The sequence below is a fragment of the Coenobita brevimanus genome, chromosome 4 (genome assembly GCF_032717465.1).
Source record: "Coenobita brevimanus isolate Jiangsu-jjx chromosome 4, ASM3271746v2, whole genome shotgun sequence".
NCBI classification, from domain to species: domain Eukaryota; kingdom Metazoa; phylum Arthropoda; class Malacostraca; order Decapoda; family Coenobitidae; genus Coenobita; species Coenobita brevimanus.
Window position 1 is genome coordinate 1914174 of NC_136957.1, and position 18284 is coordinate 1932457.

Genomic DNA, 18284 nt, shown 5'->3' on the forward strand with positions numbered 1-18284 from the left:
GGGTAGAATTTATGACAATCATAGATGGAAAAAAGAGTAGAATTTTAAAAACTATCATTGGTGGAAAAAGTGTAAATTTAAGACTATCACTGGTGGAAAAAGAGTAGAACTGATGACTAGCACTGGTGGGGGAAAAAAAAAAAAAGTTGAATTTTTATGTTTTTCACTGGTGGAAAAAAAAGTCAACTTTATCATTGGTGGAGGAAGAGTAGAAATTAAGACTATCACTGGTGGAAAAAGAATAGAATTTATGACTATCACTATTAACAAGTTGAGAATATATGCTTAGAACAGAGAAGTATTTTGTACAGAATGAATAAGAGTAATTTGGCACTGGGCTTCTGCGAGACCATTACATGTACACTACTTAATATTTATTATGACCAATAACAGAAAAATCCAATACATTATGACTGACAGGAGAGATCGAGTATGTGATTTTTAGGTTTAGAAAAGATTGCTAAAATGTTAAAGACTATAAGTACTGTATGTAGTGCTGTGGCTTAGAAAACAGTATTAAATGTATGAATGACTAAGTATATGATTTTGTGGTAGAGTGGTGATGAATCAAAGGTATTAAGACTGAAAGGAAAAACTTAAGTATCCTACATCTGATTTAGCGGTTCAGAAAAAATTACCAAAAATATGGTAGACTAATTATGTGATTTTGGGGCTAAGTAATAACAAACCCAGTATATAAATTTTGAAAGGCCGAGTATGTCATTTTGTGAAAGACACCTGTAATCTGGTGTATAGAATTTTTTAAAATTTAATTTGTTTTTCTTTCCTCTTCATCTTCCATATAGTAAACAAAGGGGGGGAGGTACTAAAACCGTGATTCTGTTGTTGTTTTGGCCCCATGCTCAGCTGACGGCAATGACTATGACGAGAGAAGGATGATGAAGAGGACAAAGGTAGAAGCCACTGGAGGGGGGAGGAGGGCAGCCTAATGCAGACCTCTAGAGTGCACGGAGGCTGGGTCTCTAATGCAAACGTAGTATCCGATAGGTTCACCACGTCCCTCTCCCACCACCAGCCGTAGGGACGCTTGCGAAGGGCGCCTGGAGCCTGTGGGAGTAGGGGAGACACACAAATGACAGGGTGGAGTGAAGGGTGGAGGTAGTGGAATGAACAAGGGGACATACAGGCACACAGGATTGGCATGAGCAAAGGCGATAAGGAATTAACAGGAGGCATAATGGTGGAATGAAGGGATGTGAGGGAATGGGACAGAAGGGTAGAATGAAGGGTGGAGGTGATGAATGGACATAAGGGCATGGCAAGGGTGGTATGAGCAGAGGACGTAAGGAATTAACAGGAGACATATGATGGGAATGACGGATGGGATGTGAGGGACTGAGAAGGAAGGGTTGAATGCAAGATGTGAGGGAATGACACGGAATTAAGAAGGAACAAAAGGGTATGACAAGAGTGGAATGAAGGGTAAAGCTGAGGATAAGTAGAGGAATGAGAAGGATACATAAATGTGTATGTAACAAGGGTGGAATGGGTGGGGGAAATACAGCACTGTGAGGGAGTTAAGAGGATACATAAAAAGGATAATAACAGGGTGACATGAGGGGAGGAATAAAAACATGAGTACTGTATTAGAGATGCAATACAAGACCAGCATGAATAGTGACATGAGAGTTGTGGTGGGTGAAATGTATGTGTCTGTGTGTTACTGAAAATGGTATCAAGTGGAAGTACAACATTAAGTGACAAAACACACGTGGGAACCATGAGACATGTGGAGGTGGTGTGTGTGTATCAGTCACCATTATCCTACCACAAACTCTCATTCTCACAGACAGATCTAGAACAAGGCTGTATGATCTCTCCACTGCCATGAATCTGAGGAGGAAGGAGGTTTAACATACACTCTGCCCCTCTCTGTGCTGCTAGATGTAAAAGTTGTTTGCAACACAAGTGCTGGGCAGTGGAACTAACACATCCATGTGGCAATATACAAACAACAAACAGGGGGATTCCAGCTCCCTATGATTGCCTGTTTGATTGTCTTTTAGCCCATTAAGATGAGGAACATCTTTTCATTACATCACCTCCATCTCATGGCAGTTATTTTCAGTTTAAGATGGACATTTTAAACTGTAACAATTATATTAAAGTTAGATTAATCCCTTCCTGCTCTGAATAAAATCATCTGGAGGCAGCATGAATAAACTAAATGGGATGACACATGGAAGAAAGGGGTTAAACTACAAAGAGAACATGTGGGAGTGGCCCTTGTTTTTCTCCTACACCCAAGGAATACTGTATGACGTGAAAGTACGTGAGATTTGAGTTATGATGAGTGGTGGTACAGGAGTACTTTTTTCACACTAACTTGGCCTAAAATTGCCATCTTTGAATACTGAAGGCTGTGTTATAACAACAGCTTGACTCTAGAATATGACATTAGTCAAGAAGAAGTGCTAGGGAAAGTATGATGAGTCACAGTATTGTCTTTTCCTACCACTGTGCTAAGTGGCATAAGCTGCAAAAGGACAAAATTCTGGGTCAAGTTAGAGTAAATGAACTACGGCAGCAGTAGTAGTTGCAACCCCAGACTCATATGAATGTGAATCCAGTGGACTGCAAGACAAAGCTACCCTTCTGCAGCTCACAATTCTCCCTTTTGGGAATAAGGAGGGAACTGAGGGACATCTGTATAACCAGGAAAGGAAGCCACCTAGTCATATCGGTGCCACCACATGAAGGTGTCCCTCTCCACCATCGTGATGAAAGGACACTCATCAATGTAACACCCAATAAAACACTCACAGAAAACACCCTGTGACTAAACACTAATATAACACTGAGGGAACAAGCAGCTAATATGCATGGAGGTTAACATGGGTATACGGAGACATATATTAGTAACAAATAAGGAGCAACAGTGAAGATATACTGTATATCTACCTGTCTATTGCCAGACACTTTAATCCTGTAAAGGGTGGTCACAAGAAAATCACTTCCATGTTGCTCTGTCCTCCGCCATTTGGCTGCTCTCCCTCCAGTTACAGGTAACACTCTCCTCCTTCACTTACTTTCACTCCATCACTTTCTCTCATCCTTATTTTTCCCCTTCACCTCACCCATATACACTTTTCTGGTCAGTCTCTCATTCTCCATCCTCTCCACAAGGCCAAACCACTTAAAATCAAAGTATTATTTTCACTTAACACTTTCAATCATATCCACATCAATACGACAATCCTCCTTTTATTTCCTCAATTATATGTCTGTCTCTCCATGTAACCCCACATGCTTCTGTCAAATAACACATTTCCACTGCTCTCATTCTTGTGTCCTTCCAACAAGGTCCAAGCTAAGTTTCACCTATGGTGCACAGAACCATTACATGTAGGTTCCATGTCAGTGCCAGTCAAGCATAGTAGTTCCAGAAAGAGTCACTGCATCCATAAACATTATCACTAAAAATGAGAACAGTGATTAAGATTGAATGGAAGCAATGTATAAATATCAAACAATGAGGTGAATAGAAATGAAACTAAACTGTGCAATGATCAACACTACACTCTACAGACACTATATCATCCTATTCTATCCATTAGCTGCAAACCTGGAATATCTATGTTAAGTCAGATGCTGAATACATGACACCATAGACGTTAGGGTTTATGGCTTATGGGGTTTCCTAGCACTTCTTCCTCAACTTTCATTTTTGCACATGGGATGCTGATATTCTCTTCAATGTTATTTATGCAAACTATGTCTATTTTAGAATGACATACAAGATGTTCAAGCATCTTAGCCCTACTAGCCCAGACAAAAAGAAAACCCAGCCATTGATGATACCCACACAAGATTGCTATGTAGCCTTTTGACATCTCACATTAACCAATTTGTTTTGTTTCAGATTAATCTATACTGTATAAGTAGGTGAATGTGACAGCAATCAATGGACCTGATGTATCATGGAAACCACTTTTGCATCATTAAAGAACAATCACCTGGGTTGCCATACACCTCAACTGTTCTGAGGATCATGTCAAACAAAACTGGAACCTGTCAACCAAGGATGGCAATGGCAATATGATACTTTTTAATGATGTGACTGCCATGATGCATCAGATCCACTGATCCTTATCACGTCTGCCTGCCCATATCAGTTCAGAAAAACTTCATCTAAAACAAAACAAACTGGTTAATCAGTATAATATTTGACTTGTGAGTTGTCAAAAGGCCACAAAATCATTCTGTATTGGCAGCAACATTGGCTGGAATCTCATTTTGTTTGGGTAAGGGAGGGCTACAGTGTTTGAAAACCCAGGAAAGTAAGATACAATATAACATGAAAAATAAATCACAGGGGAAGATGTGCTACAATGCCTCCCATAGTGACAAGAGCATGATCCAACACTCCTACAGATATACCTTATTCCTGCTATGCTGTACAGTATGCGAAGAGAAACAATTATCTTTCCATTTCTGTCTGAAGAAAATTTAAAACTGGTACAATACAATGGATGAGGAGAGGGAAGGGAGAGACCAAGGATGAGGTGGAGGGATGGAGTGGAGAGACATATAAGAGAAGGGAGTGTGAGTTCGAGGGGGAGAGGGGGAAGAGGAGACTAAGGATGAGATAGTGTGATGGGTTGAAGAGATATATGAGAGAGAAGGGAGTGGGTTGGAAGCAGGGCAGTCAAATAACAGAGGACAGAGGGATAGGGAGGCGAATTGTTTGTGGCCAACTCTTATGGGATTAAGGCGTCTGGCAACAGAAAATACACAAAAAATACAATGAAAACCCAATCTTTACTCTCTACTTATGATGTTTCAGATGGTTCATTTTTTCTCCCATGTATCTGTCAAACTAAGGGAGGATACAGGAAGATACTTGTGTCTCTGTCTGTACAATGTAAGGATACAGGACCTTCATTACAGGTAACATCAGATATTCACTACTCAACCCTACACTGCCTAGATATAATTTAGTCTCTCAACACTGTGTTAACCTACAGAACACTACAGCCTAGACTGCTTATACCCTAACTTGGCCTAAAACTGCCATCTCTCCATCACAAGGGCTAAATTGTAATACTAGATTAAAACTATGATGGTAGTTATGAAGAATGGAAAGAATGCAGAGCCATAGCATTGTCTTTTCTGTCAATGATCTATTAGAAAATTGCTAAATAAGGATGAATATCAAGGCCAAGTTAGTGTAAATAACCTATAGTATTTTGCAGTATATTTTTAATTTATCTAAACAGCTTGGGTACAGCTATCTACACTGCTTCATACACATTCACAAAATTCATACACACTGATGTGATTCATACACATTCTCTTACACAAACAACATACTACAATAAGACGGATGGAGGATGTGGGGAGGTATAAAGGGAGAAATGGAAAAAAGATGCTTTATAATGGCATAAAAATACAAAGGGAACATGTGGGAGTGGCCCTTGTTTTTCTCCTACACCCAAGGAATATTGTATGATGTGAAAGTACGTGCGACTTGAGTTATGATGAGTGGTGGTACAGGAGTGTACTCTTTTCACACTAACTTGGCCTAACAGTGAAGATATAGTTAAAAAACACAAAAAAGACAAGGAAAATTAAAAGTGCAGAGAGATGGGGAGGAATATCAAGGAAAATAGAACAAGAAACAGGAAACACACACAAAAAAAGAGGAGAAATGCAGAAGTAAAGAGACTGACAACATTAAAAAAAGATGAAAAAGATAAAAACTGGAAACACACACACACACACACACACACACACACACACACACACACACACACACACACACACACACACACACACACACACACAAAAGATGAAAAATGTAGACTTAGTGTAAGTTTAAACACACAAAGATGATGAAAAACCTAGAACTGGAGAAAGTTCAAACATACAAAGAAGATGAAAAATGTACCATCAGAAAGACAGGAACTACACAGAAAAGATGAAGGACTAAGAAAGACTGAAGACACACAAAAATGATGAAAAATTTACAACCAGAAAGACTGAAATCACACAGAGAAGATGAAAGATTTAAAATTAGAAAGAAATAAAACAAGCAAGAGGATGAAGATGTGGAGAGTTACAGAAGAAAGGAGAACGTGAATTTGGAAATACGGATGAGGTAAATAGGAAGTGATGAGGAGGAAAAACTGTAACAGAAGAGAATAATAAAGAGATTGGAATGGTAGGCAATATGCAGAAAAGAGAGTACGAGAAGAAAATGCTAAAGAAAATGGAAATGGAGAGTAATAGATGTACGGAAGAAGAAGAGGAAGGCAAGAAGAATCAAGAGGAGAACAAGGAGAATGAACCATAAAGAACAGGGAGGTTAAAGAGAAAACACCTTAGATTACAAGAGGAGAAGAATGAATAAAAGGAATGAAAAGAGGAAGAAAAGAATGGTATACTGTCTGTGAGGATTGGGTGAGAGAGAGAGAGAGAGAGAGAGAGAGAGAGAGGGGGAGGAGAGAGAGAGAGAGAGAGAGAGAGAGAGAGAGGAAGAGAGAGAGAGAGAGAGAGAGAGAGAGAGAGAGAGAGAGAGAGACAGACAGACAGACAGACAGACAGAGACAGACAGACAGAGAGAGAGAGAAAGAGAGAGAGAGAGAAACACATTATCACACCTGGTCGGAGCGCTTGCAGGGAGGCATACGAGGGTCGACGTGAGGAGGAGGCAGATTTAGTGGAACGTATGGAGCTGTGGCGGGCAGGGCTGTTGACGGCCGAGTTGTGGGCAGCCAGGGCGAACGCTGCGTAGGTTTCTGTGGGGCGTTATGGGGTGGGGAGGAAGAGGAGGAGGGGAGTGTGGAAGAGAAGGACAGATGAGGGAGGAAGGGGTGTGGGAGGGAGGGCAGAATGGATAAAGATAAGGAATTGAAGAAGGGAAGATGAGAAGATAACATTTGGGAGAGAGAGAGAGAGAGAGAGAGAGAGAGAGGTGAGGAAAGTAAGAGGGAGCAGGAGGAGGAGGAGGAGAATCAATGGTGAAAGGAAATTGAGGACATGAGTAAGGATGGGAAGTGAGAGAGAGGGGAGGGGGAGAAAAACAACAACACATTATTTATACAGATTCACAAAAAGACATGACTCTCAATCCCAGGATTCCAAGTAAATGTCAGTCAACCTCATTTATAATTCAACTTACTCATGGCTTCCAGCTTTTGTGTTATTATTGGGTGCTTTTTTATAAATTAACTCAGGTATCTATTAGTAAATGACTCTTTAACTCTTTCAAAACTGCATATTCTTCTTATTTTATTTTTTTTACTTTATTTTTGCTTCTATCCTGTTTTGCTGTTCCTTGTAGTGAAGGATTCTCCATTCATCTCTTCACTACAACATCTTTTCATCTTCTATCCTTCATACTGTTATACAAAGTTATTCATCTTATAGTGAAAGAGTTAAGAGCACTGTATTTGAGTATATGTTGAAACTGATGCTGTCTAAGTCAAAAAATAACTGGAATTAAGAGGATTATTTAAATAATCCAAAATATCTACTGAATTAGATCATTTTTATCTTCACCTACTGTTAAAAGTAATGCCATGGAAGGATCATATATGGTACTTAAAAACAAAATTAATCTGGAACTTTAATAATAATAATAATAATAATACTCAGGAAAATTATAACTAAAGTTTATCACTGGACACTTTAGAGTCTAAGAGGTTTAATGCATGACTATGTTAGCTTCAAAATATCCTTAGCCAATTTCAGTACAGATGCGTCATTCTAAAAATTTTTCCTTGCAACCACCATATTATTTTATTTATATTAGGAAGGATCACTTGTACTGAAGAGATCAGTAGATTAAACTCTCCAGAATTAGGAATCATTCCCAAACTACAGTAAAATCATCTGGGAGCAGCAGGAATTAAATTTAAAAAAAAAAGGACACCATGTTACTGAAACAGCTGAGTCTCTATGAAGGGAATTAACTACTCACTGGGGAGACAAAAGTGAGTAATATAAAACTTTACTATATATATAAATGGGGGGAGTTGAGGGGCGGCTAAGTCATCGCTACATAACTCTAAAAAAGTTGGGACTATAAGTGATTTGAAAACTGTCACTTCAGGCAGCATAGTGGCATAAAAAATGTACTACAGACAGGTGTATATTGTGGTGGTGTACATGTTTATTGCTTGATGTTGCTACAATGAGTACTGTACTCTTAATAATAATACTGGTCTACATTATCACTGCTGCTAAACCTATAGGTACCTTTAACACCTCAACTCTAGGAGCACCGCGCTAGAAACTTTCAGCCGTATCCACTATCTAGCAAACCACTAAAGAGGAGATCTAGTGGCATGATGGTTGATGATGCATTCCAGTCGTACTCTAGTAATTAAAAAAAAAAAAAAAGGAAACGATGGCTAGTCTGGTACGCAAAATCTAGTGCAGTAAAGTGCCCGCCCAGGGGAGGGAGGGAAACTAATGTAGAGGGAAGGAAACGTGAAGAGGCTCGAAAATCCGCAAATGGTGTGTGAAAATCTATGAGGACCAAAAAGAGCCGTCTGGAGTCAAAACACACAGAGCATGATGCAGCGGCAGCAGCGGCATGCGGGCGGGGAGGGGCGGAAGGGAAAAATGGGGCGGGGTGAGTACCCGGGGGGCCTTGCTGGAGGGTAGGGGAAGACCTGACTCCCCGACCGGCCACCCCACGGACACCCCTGGCACCATCAGAGGCAGACTTCGGGGGTGGGCGGGGGCCTGGGCGGGGGATGGTAGGGTGGGGGGGCTGCAACACCAGGGCAGACACGCGGCGCTGGGGATAACTCTGACGGCGGGCGAACACCTTGTGGTCGTGGGCGGGTGGGCACGTCTGCCCATCACTGTCCACGCTCAGCTGACCTGATAGCCCACGCAACCACGGAAAACACAACATCAGGACCCCTACCACAGCTTAGCTTGCAAACTCTGCATAGTTCTAAATATGAGTTGAAACATGTTCTGTACAGTGCAAATTTCTGTGCAACAAAATAAACAAAAGTGACCTTAAGCTGCTGTTTAGTACTACAATAAAACAAATTTTGGTGGATGAGATGGGAAATGCAACTTGTGACTCATCAGCACTGCGATTTTTGAAGTCTTAGTTGGCAGTTTATGCTCTTCCTCCTTTACACTACAGGTAGGGGGTCCTGATACTTTTTGACAGTGCACCCTGTGGCTCCACACACTACCACTACAAGTCCTTTCTGCACTCTGTCATTCCACCTATTTTCACAAGAATCCCCTGTAGATGCCTAACACCTGAAATACTGTACCACAAGACTGCAGCACCAGACAGAATCCGAAAATCCCATACCTTACACAGCTACTATCCAAGAGCCTTTCACCAGCCTACATATGCCAGCTCTAACATCTGCCTACATCTCCCTGTCTCCCTTACCCCCTATCAGTCTCAAACAGTGTACACTTTAAATAAACTGGGTGAGAGGGATACAAAAGGAAAGAATGACTGATGAAGAAGGCACTCAATTACTCCCCCTGTGGCAACCACTGACTTAACATACAAACCCAGATCCCCGTTTCTGTTCTTGATGCATACAGTCTCACTATCCCCTTTTTACTCTAACCTGGCCTAAAACTGCCACATATTCACCAAGAATACTGAATTAAAACAAGAGATGAACACAAGAATCTGATGCTAGTCAAAAAAAAAGGCATAATGGAAAGGATGTAGTGCCACAGTACTGTCCCTTTCCAGCACTGAACTATGTGAAATAACCCACAAAAAGATGAATATCTGGGACAAGTTAGTGTAAAATGCCTTGGTCTCTCCCAGGAACTCCTCAGCAGGGGATGGGATGACTTAGGAGTTTTCATGCTGAGCTGCCCTTATTCGTCCATTTTTGCCCTTTCAACCTTTCAGTACAGTCTCTCTCTCATCTATAAACTATCTATCTATTGCCAGATGCCTCAATCTCATGAGGGGTGGCCACAAACAAATCTCCAGGTTGCCCTGTCCCCCGCCATTTCATTGCCCTCCCCCCAGCTCACACACCCCCTCTCTCTTATACTGTACCACTCCACTCCATCTATAACCTGGTCAAGTCATTTTCTCCCAGGTAACATTTCTGACTCTGGGTATAAACTTGGCTCTCCATTCCCTGAGGTCCAGATGTCCTTTTGACACTCACCTTACCACACCACCACCTCATCATTAATGCCTAGTGTACATACTGAATGCAGGCTAGGTGTGTCTCATTCAGGACTGGTGTCATAGTATTAGCAGGGGTAGTAGCAGTAGTAGTAGTTGTTCCCTAGGCAGTCTGGCCGAACAGCCCCAAGTCCCTAAGGAAGGCCTTGGCCGAGACCGGGCTTTCCCACAGAGCTCTCAAGGAGTGTATGTTGTGTTGCTGGTGTAGGTGATTGTGTGCAATGCAGTCCTCCATAATGTGCTTAAAAATATGGGGTGCTGTGTTACATCTTGGACAGGCATCAGCGACGGAGTCATCCAGCCTCCTCTGGTAACTTGAGAGGGCTGGATGATGCCCACATCTCAGCCTGGCCAGGTGGACCCTGTCCTCACATGGGAGATAGGATTCAGAAGGGTGGATGTCAGGAGGCCATGCATGCAGCTGTGTGTTGTCTTTAACTGACCGTATGGAGCAGTGAGTGATTTGAGTATGGATATGCTTCTGGAAGCTGGTCTGACGTGGGCGAGGGGGGAAAGATGACAGTATTTGTGTATATCGTGTGCTGGGTGTTGTTTTGATGTTCCTTGGTGTGTGTGGATGTGCTGCCATGTAGTGTACTTAGGATATATTATTGGCTCTTATGGAATATCAGTACATTTTGTTTTAATAATGAGAGTAAAGTGTGTTGACAAGCTTGGTAATTAGCCACACAGTCATCACTCTCAGACAGGAAACGTACAGCCACAAGGACAGTCACTCAGCGATCTTTCTTCTGAGTGACTGTACAGTGTCAATGTTCAAGCTGAGACTCTTACATCGTTAGAAATAATATTACACATCTCATTTTTTTTTTTTTCCCCAACAGCTTCCAGCAACTGTAGGCAGGTAATTCTGGTAGCAGGTTTTGACGCTTGGTTTAACTTCCAGTCCACAGAAAACATCAGCAGTACCATGACCAACCCTAACACGGGCGTCACTTTACCCATCCTCCTCTCCACCTCACTCACATACACTCTTATAACCAGTCTCTCTTTCTTCATCCTCTCCATATCACAAGATCCATCCTATCCTTGCAAAGATATAACTCACTATCTCCTACCACAGAGAAAAAACATCTCTACACTGCATAGAAAACCCCTAAAACACCCTTCGTCTTTCACTCAACAGTACCCCCTCACCCACCCCACACACACAGTCACTGCAGTCAACCAAAAACTTAGCCAAACAGCACTCTCCATCAGCTCACAGACACCCATCCCACAGAAACTTCCCGTCCTCGAGAAACACGATTTCATCTGTAGTCATTCAGCAATAACGTAGCCCAGATTTTCATCCTTTTGTAGCTCATTTCATATTGGTTAATGGAGGAACAAGACAATTCTATGACTCTACATCCTTTCCATTGCACTTCTTTGTGACTACACTCTTTTTACTCTAATTGGCCTAAAACTGCCATCCCTCAAACTTGAACAATGATTTGTAACAGTAGAGTTGCACTAGAATGTTGTGATAGTCATAATGAAGCGCAAAAGAATGGAAGAAGAGTCGCAGTTTTGCTTTTTTCTGCTACTGAGCTACATGAATAAACTGCAAACGAACGAAGATCTAGGTCAAGTCAGAGTAAAAGAGTATAGCATCATATATTAGTATCAATCTATTTTTACAACTCAGCATTTATGATGCAAAGATGGCAATTTTAGGTCAGGTAAGAGTTAAAAAAAAAAAAAAAGTTATAGACTTCTGTATGATCATGTTTCATCCTTCTTTGTTCCAGTACTAACACAAAAGGTAATTCACAAACTACCTACAATGCTCTTCATGTAACTCAGATCTCACTCTTACAGTACAGAAAACCTGTGAGCATAACTTCAACTATAAAAGATCTCTGGGAGTGTCCAGCTAAAGTGGTGGAAATCCTGCATTCAACGTAACAATAGCAACAACAACACCAATGCCCTCTTCACGGCGCAGCACCCACAAAACATTGCCCTCTTCAAAGCGTAGCACCCAAAAAATATTTATCCCATCCCAGGCCTACCAAAGCTAAACTTCAAGTACTTTCTATTCATCTGGCTCAGTAGATAGCCTTTGAAAGAAAAACCAATGGCTAAGAACTACTTACTCCATGAACCTGCAATCAGCTCACCCCATGTAGTCCCCCTGAATAAGCTACATACTCTATGCATCATGTGCTGCTTTTCTGCACACTTACTATATATGTACTGTATACTTATTCAGAATCTGCACCACATCTGCCCACCACTATTATGTCTCTCAGTTCATTTCTTTCAATTTTCCTGTCACTTAGGAGTTCCTTGGATCATATTTTCAACCCATTTTTTTGGTCTGTTTAGTGTTTTGTAAATTCTGCCGGCACTTGGTGATGTGGTTCTTGTCATCACATCCTTGTGTTCTCCCTTTCAGGGAGATCTTTTCCCTTGTAGTCAGTGCTTTTCACATTGCTGGTGCTGTACCATGTGTTTTTTGTTTTTTCCCATCTACTCAACCAAGAGCCAGGCTCAGACTGGATGTTCCCAGGGAGGCAGGGAATGATTTAAGCTCCCACCATAATCCACACCATTTTTTTTTTTTTTTTTTTTACCACACAAGATGCTGCAACTATGTGGTGTTCAGATTTCAGTTAAACTGATTCACCAATAATGTGGCTCTTGAAAAGGACATATAAAAGCGCCTTTTTCACATTCTTCATGAATATATGCTTTTTCCTAGCTTTTTAAAAATGCCACATCAACATTTATATCCCTCAGGGTGTTAACCTGTGGCATGCAACATGTCTCATGTGTGGGATTTTTAACAATGCACCTTGAAGTTTCTCACAGGAGATGCATCATGAAATGCAATTTTTATGTAGTACTTATCTACCTATTCTCTCTCATCCCCACCTACAAGGTTAAGCCCAGAAACAAAGGAACAGAGGCTACTATGAAAGAAATTCATGCACTTGCTGATCCATATACCAAGGCTTTAGAAACTGAGGAAGGCTCAAACCTGTCTGGAAAAATTAGTTCTTGATGTTAAAATTGAATGCAAGACTGACAGTGGCCAAGGGAAGAGAGGCAAAAATAGATTACTGAAAGTACGTCACACTTGTTATGGCCTACTGGACGAACTGGCAACTCACTCAGGCTTTGACATAAACGAGTCTAGCCTGTGTCACCGTCGGTTTCCAACCAACTGGGAAATTTCTAACTACAATAACTCCATAACTACGGTGAGTTGAGCAAAAATATTTCATGGGTTTCATGGGTAGGTGCCATACCATTTCCAAGACAATGATGTTCATATGAAGTCATTTTGCAATGGTCACTAAACTGGCCATATTGCTGCAGTCCATTGGCTCTCCTGTGGGATAAGAAATCTACTCTCATCTGGGCTTTAATTTGCCCCTGCTTTGTATTTACCTATTTGTATTTACCTATTTGTAGTCTACAGGAATTGAGCAATGCTCGTGTTGTCCTGTCTCCATATCCACATTTATCAAGTCTACCTTTACACACATGAATGTTTTTCTCATGCACCACCTCTTTGTCTAAGTCATTCCAAATATTTAAGAATATACCTAATTGTGATATACACGGAATGTACTATGCTCGTGGGTTTCCGTCGCTGTTTCTCAATAAGTCGAATTTAACTTTAAACTCGTTTATGTTTTTAGACTGGACGATCTCTTTGTCCAGGCTATTCCATAAGTCTATACTTCTGTAAGGAAAGCTATATTTCTTGATATCCTTCAAGCAGCTTGACTTTTTCAATTTCATTCCATGTCCTCTTGTTGCTCTCTTATCCCATACAAACAGATCTTCTTTGTCAATTTTATCTACTCCCACCATGGTCCTGAACACCGCAATCATGTCTCCCCTCTTTCTCCTTTCCTCTAACGAAGGCAAATCCAGTTTTTCCAGCCTCTCTCTGTATGACAGGTCTGTCAGACTGGGGACCATCTTGGTTGCTGTTCTTTGTATTCTCTCAATCTTGTTTATATCTTTCTTTTTGTGTGGGGACCACACTACCGCTGCATATTCTAACCTGGGGCGGATCATGGCCACTATCAATTTTTTCATCATTTCCTCATCCATATAATGAAATGCTACTCTTATGTTAGTCAAGAGCTTATAAGTCTCTCCAACTATCTTGTTAATGTGCTTTTCCGGTGACAAACTATCTTGGACCAGCACTCCCAAATCTTTCTCTTCTCTCCTTTTTGTGATTAATTCATTACCCAAAAAATAATTCAGTGATGGTCTCCTGGTACTTTTACCCATTTCCAATATTTTACATTTCTTTACATTAAATTTCATTTCCCACGTCCGGCTCCAATTGTGTATCCTATCCAAATCCTCCTGCAGTATTTTACAATCCTCCTCAACCTCTATCTTCCTCAAGATCTTTACATCATCAGCAAACAGACTCGCATAACTGTTCACACCATCTACCATATCATTTACATAAATCAGGAACATTACTGGCGCCAACACTGAGCCTTGAGGGACTCCACTTGTTACTTCCCTCCATCCAGACATCTTTTCCTTTATTACTGTCCTCATTTGTCTGTCTCTCAAAAAGTCTCTCATCCATTCCAGAAGTTTCCCCTTTAGTCCTCCTATATATTCTAGTTTCCACATTAGTCTCTTATGAGGTACCTTGTCAAAGGCCTTCTCTAAGTCTAAGTACACACAATCCACCCAACCATCTCTCTCCTGTACCACATCAATCGCTCTTGAGTAAAAGCTCAACAAGTTTGAAACACATGACCTTCCACTTCTGAATCCAAACTGACATTCAGCCAAAATATTCATCTCTTCCAGATATTTTATCCATCTGTCTTTCAGGATTCTCTCACACAATTTTGCGACCATGCTGGTTAGAGACACTGGTCTATAATTCAGGGGTTCTTCCCTGTTTCCTCCCTTGTAAATTGGTACCACATTTGCCCTCTTCCATTCTTTTGGCACTTTCCCCTCTTCCAGTGAGCATACAATTAAGCTGTGAATTTTATCCGCCAGTTGTTCTCTGCATTCCTTCAGTACCCAATTAGAAATTCCATCAGGTCCTGGGGCTTTCCTTACATCTTGGGTTTCCAGTAATTTATACACTTCCTGCACCTCCACTTTTATATCTTTCATCACCGGAACATTTCTAATCACTCCCTCCCCTTCCACAAGCTCCTTTTCTTTAGTGAAAACTGACTGGAAACGTTTGTTCATTATTTCTGCTTGCATTGCCGCATCATTAAAGACCTCTCCATCTACTTTCAGCTTGGTGATTCCTTCCTTTTGTTTCAGTTTGCCATTAACAAATCTATAAAACAGTTTGGGTTCATCCTTGCATTTGTCAATTATACCTTTTTTCAAAATTCCTTTCTTCTTCCCTACGTATTCTTGTGTATTCGTTTCTTGTTCTTTTATATTCTTCCTTTGTTCTGTCGTTACCTCTCTTTCTCCAATTGTTCCACGCCTTATCTCTCTCTTTTTTGGCTATCATACACCTTCTATTAAACCACTCCTTTTTTCCTGTTTTCTTTCCCTCTTACTCTTGGTACAAATTTTTCCACTCCCAAATTATAGAGGTCTAGAAAGATATCCCACTTCCTCTGTATCTCTCTTGTTTCTCTGAATTTTCTCCAATCCGCATTTTCAAAAAAGTTTCTCAATCCTGTAAAATTTGCTTTGCCAAAGTTGTATCTTCCCTGTCTATGAGGCTCGTCTCTTGGCTCGGCGTTTCCTATTAACATCTGGAACTCAATGACCACGTGATCACTTTTTCCCAAAGGACAGAGATATTCCAATGATTCTATTACATCAGGTTCTTTGGTGAACAGTAAATCTAACCTTGCTGGTGTGTCCTCACCTCGAAACCGTGTCTCTTCTTTGACCCACTGCGTCATCACATTATTCATTATTATATTTAATAACATAGTACCCCACGAATCCTCGCCGCCTCCAGTACCATTCCTCCCAGTTCACCTCTTTACAATTAAAGTCACCCACCAAAATTATATTATTGCTTTTCTCAATTATTTTTTGCAAGTAGCTAGCCATATCTGACAACATCTCATGGTATTCGTCATCCTTCCATGCTCTCGTCTTTGGGGGAACATACACTACCGCCATATCTCTCTTAACATTCTCTCCAGTTTCTAATTTCATATATATCACTTCAGCCCTGCCTTCTCCCATTTCCACAGTATCTACATTTATGTTGTTCTTCACTGCTATCATCACTCCTCCTCCCTTTTTTTCTTTTCTGTCTTTTCTCCACAGTTTGTATTTACCATCTCCCAAATGAACATCAGTATCTTCTCTTAATTTGGTCTCTACAAAGCACATGACATCAGGTTCATGTTCTCTCAAGAAATCATTAATTTCGATCCTTGTCGATATGAAACCATCAACATTAGTATATATCACCTTCAAATTATTTTTGACATTATTAATACCCTCTTCTCTCCTACTCTCTGTCCGTACCACTTCCTCAACTTCTGATCTTTCACAACCATCCCCCCTAACTTCCTTCACTTCTATTTCCTTAAATACCATTTCCTTACTTTCATATCCAATACTCTCCAAAAAAAAGTATTACGTTCTTCCTCTGTCCTCTTATCATTTTTTCCTTTACTTCTTCCTTTAATGATTTTAAAGCTTCTCTTTCTTCTTCATTCAGATCTTTTCTTATTATAATATTTTCCATCCCCGCCTCTTTGCTTAATTTCCAGGTCACTTTAAGTATCTCATTTATTACACTTTCTGATGTAAACTTGACTCTCATTGGTCTTGTTTCCCCTTTCTTATAAGGCCCTATCCTCCTTACTTCCTCAATTTCTTTTACCCACTTGTTTCCTTCGGGGTCAATCTTGCCTAATATTCCTCTCACCATGTTCGTGTCTCTCTCGAGTCTTGCGAACCTAACCTTTTCTTCCTCTTCCCTGTTTCCAAATACTACCACACATCTGTTCCTTTCTACAGTTTCTCTCACTATTTTCTCTTTTTCTTCAGTATTTTCACTACATTTTCTTCCATTTCTTTCTTGTTCATTTCCCTTTCTTCCTGGATGATCTCTCTTAAGCTGACCACTTCTTTCTGTTCTTCTTCTACGTGTGCCCACTTTGCCTTGTGTTCTTCTAGTACATTACTCACCTTCTCCGTTTTATTAGTACTCTCTTCAAGTTTCCTCCTCAGTTCAACATTCTCCCTCTTCAAATTCTTAATCTCTTCATTGGCTGTTTCGTTGGACTGGATTAGACTCTGTATGGTGGTTTCCGTATTTCCTGGCACATCCTTTATCACTAGATTCTCTACTTTTTTTTCGAGTTCACTAATCCTCATAATTAATGTTTTCACTAGGTCCATGACATTAGTATTAGCATCAAATCCTTGAAATTCCATTCCCTCATTGTTTACATTTTCGGCCATCTTTAACGTACCGGTAAAATACCTAAACAGCTGTTACCGAATAAGCCACAAACATTCATGTATACTATTGCCAACAAATCTTTACATTTTTGGTAGTCTACCAACTTTCATTATTTTAAATTTAAAGAAAGACCCTAGGAGACAGGACAGACAAAATTCCTGAAACTACTCAAGGTCAGGAGCGATGCCTGGGACGTCCTCTCTCTCCGGCTCTCTCTCTCTGTGTGTGTCCCCTTGACTGTGTGTACTGGGGATATGGGGACTATACATAGGTCTGCATGTCTTCTTTTTCCATCTTTCTTGGCTCCCTGCAGCATACTGGATAGTCATGCCTTCTGCGTCCTCTCCTTGGTTGAGCTCTCTGTTGACAACCATGGGTTCCCTCAGACCAATTCAGTGGTCCCAGACCAATGAGAGACATTTCAAGTAGGAAGCGGGACTTTCACCAATCTACCCCCTTCATCTACGAATACATCACCCTGGCTCATCCCAGTTCACTTTACACACTCCTTAATGTGACCCTGGTTGGGAGCATGTCTCCTTTCGGTTTTTTCCTCCATGGGCATCATGGCAACTAGAAGGCTTTACTATGCTTGCTATGTTATAGACACCTGGCATGATTCACCACAAAGAATCATGTAATGGCCCACTGGTGCCTGCTTGACACATTCTTTCATTTCTCCTTGAATTTTAAAGATGCAGCCACCTC

The 18284-nt window shown here is 40.8% G+C and overlaps 1 protein-coding gene across 1 annotated transcript in view; it reads right to left on the minus strand.

The window, feature by feature from the left end:
- Window positions 1–18284, minus strand: part of LOC145394949 (uncharacterized) — a 116583-nt gene that overhangs the window by 20054 nt on the left and 78245 nt on the right. The window contains exons 5-7 of the mRNA XM_080268701.1: window positions 8611–8856; window positions 6624–6761; window positions 958–1068 (exon numbers count right to left, since the gene is read on the minus strand). Coding sequence (XP_080124827.1) covers window positions 958–1068; window positions 6624–6761; window positions 8611–8856 — 495 coding nt within the window. The remainder of the gene's footprint in view (window positions 1–957; window positions 1069–6623; window positions 6762–8610; window positions 8857–18284) is intronic.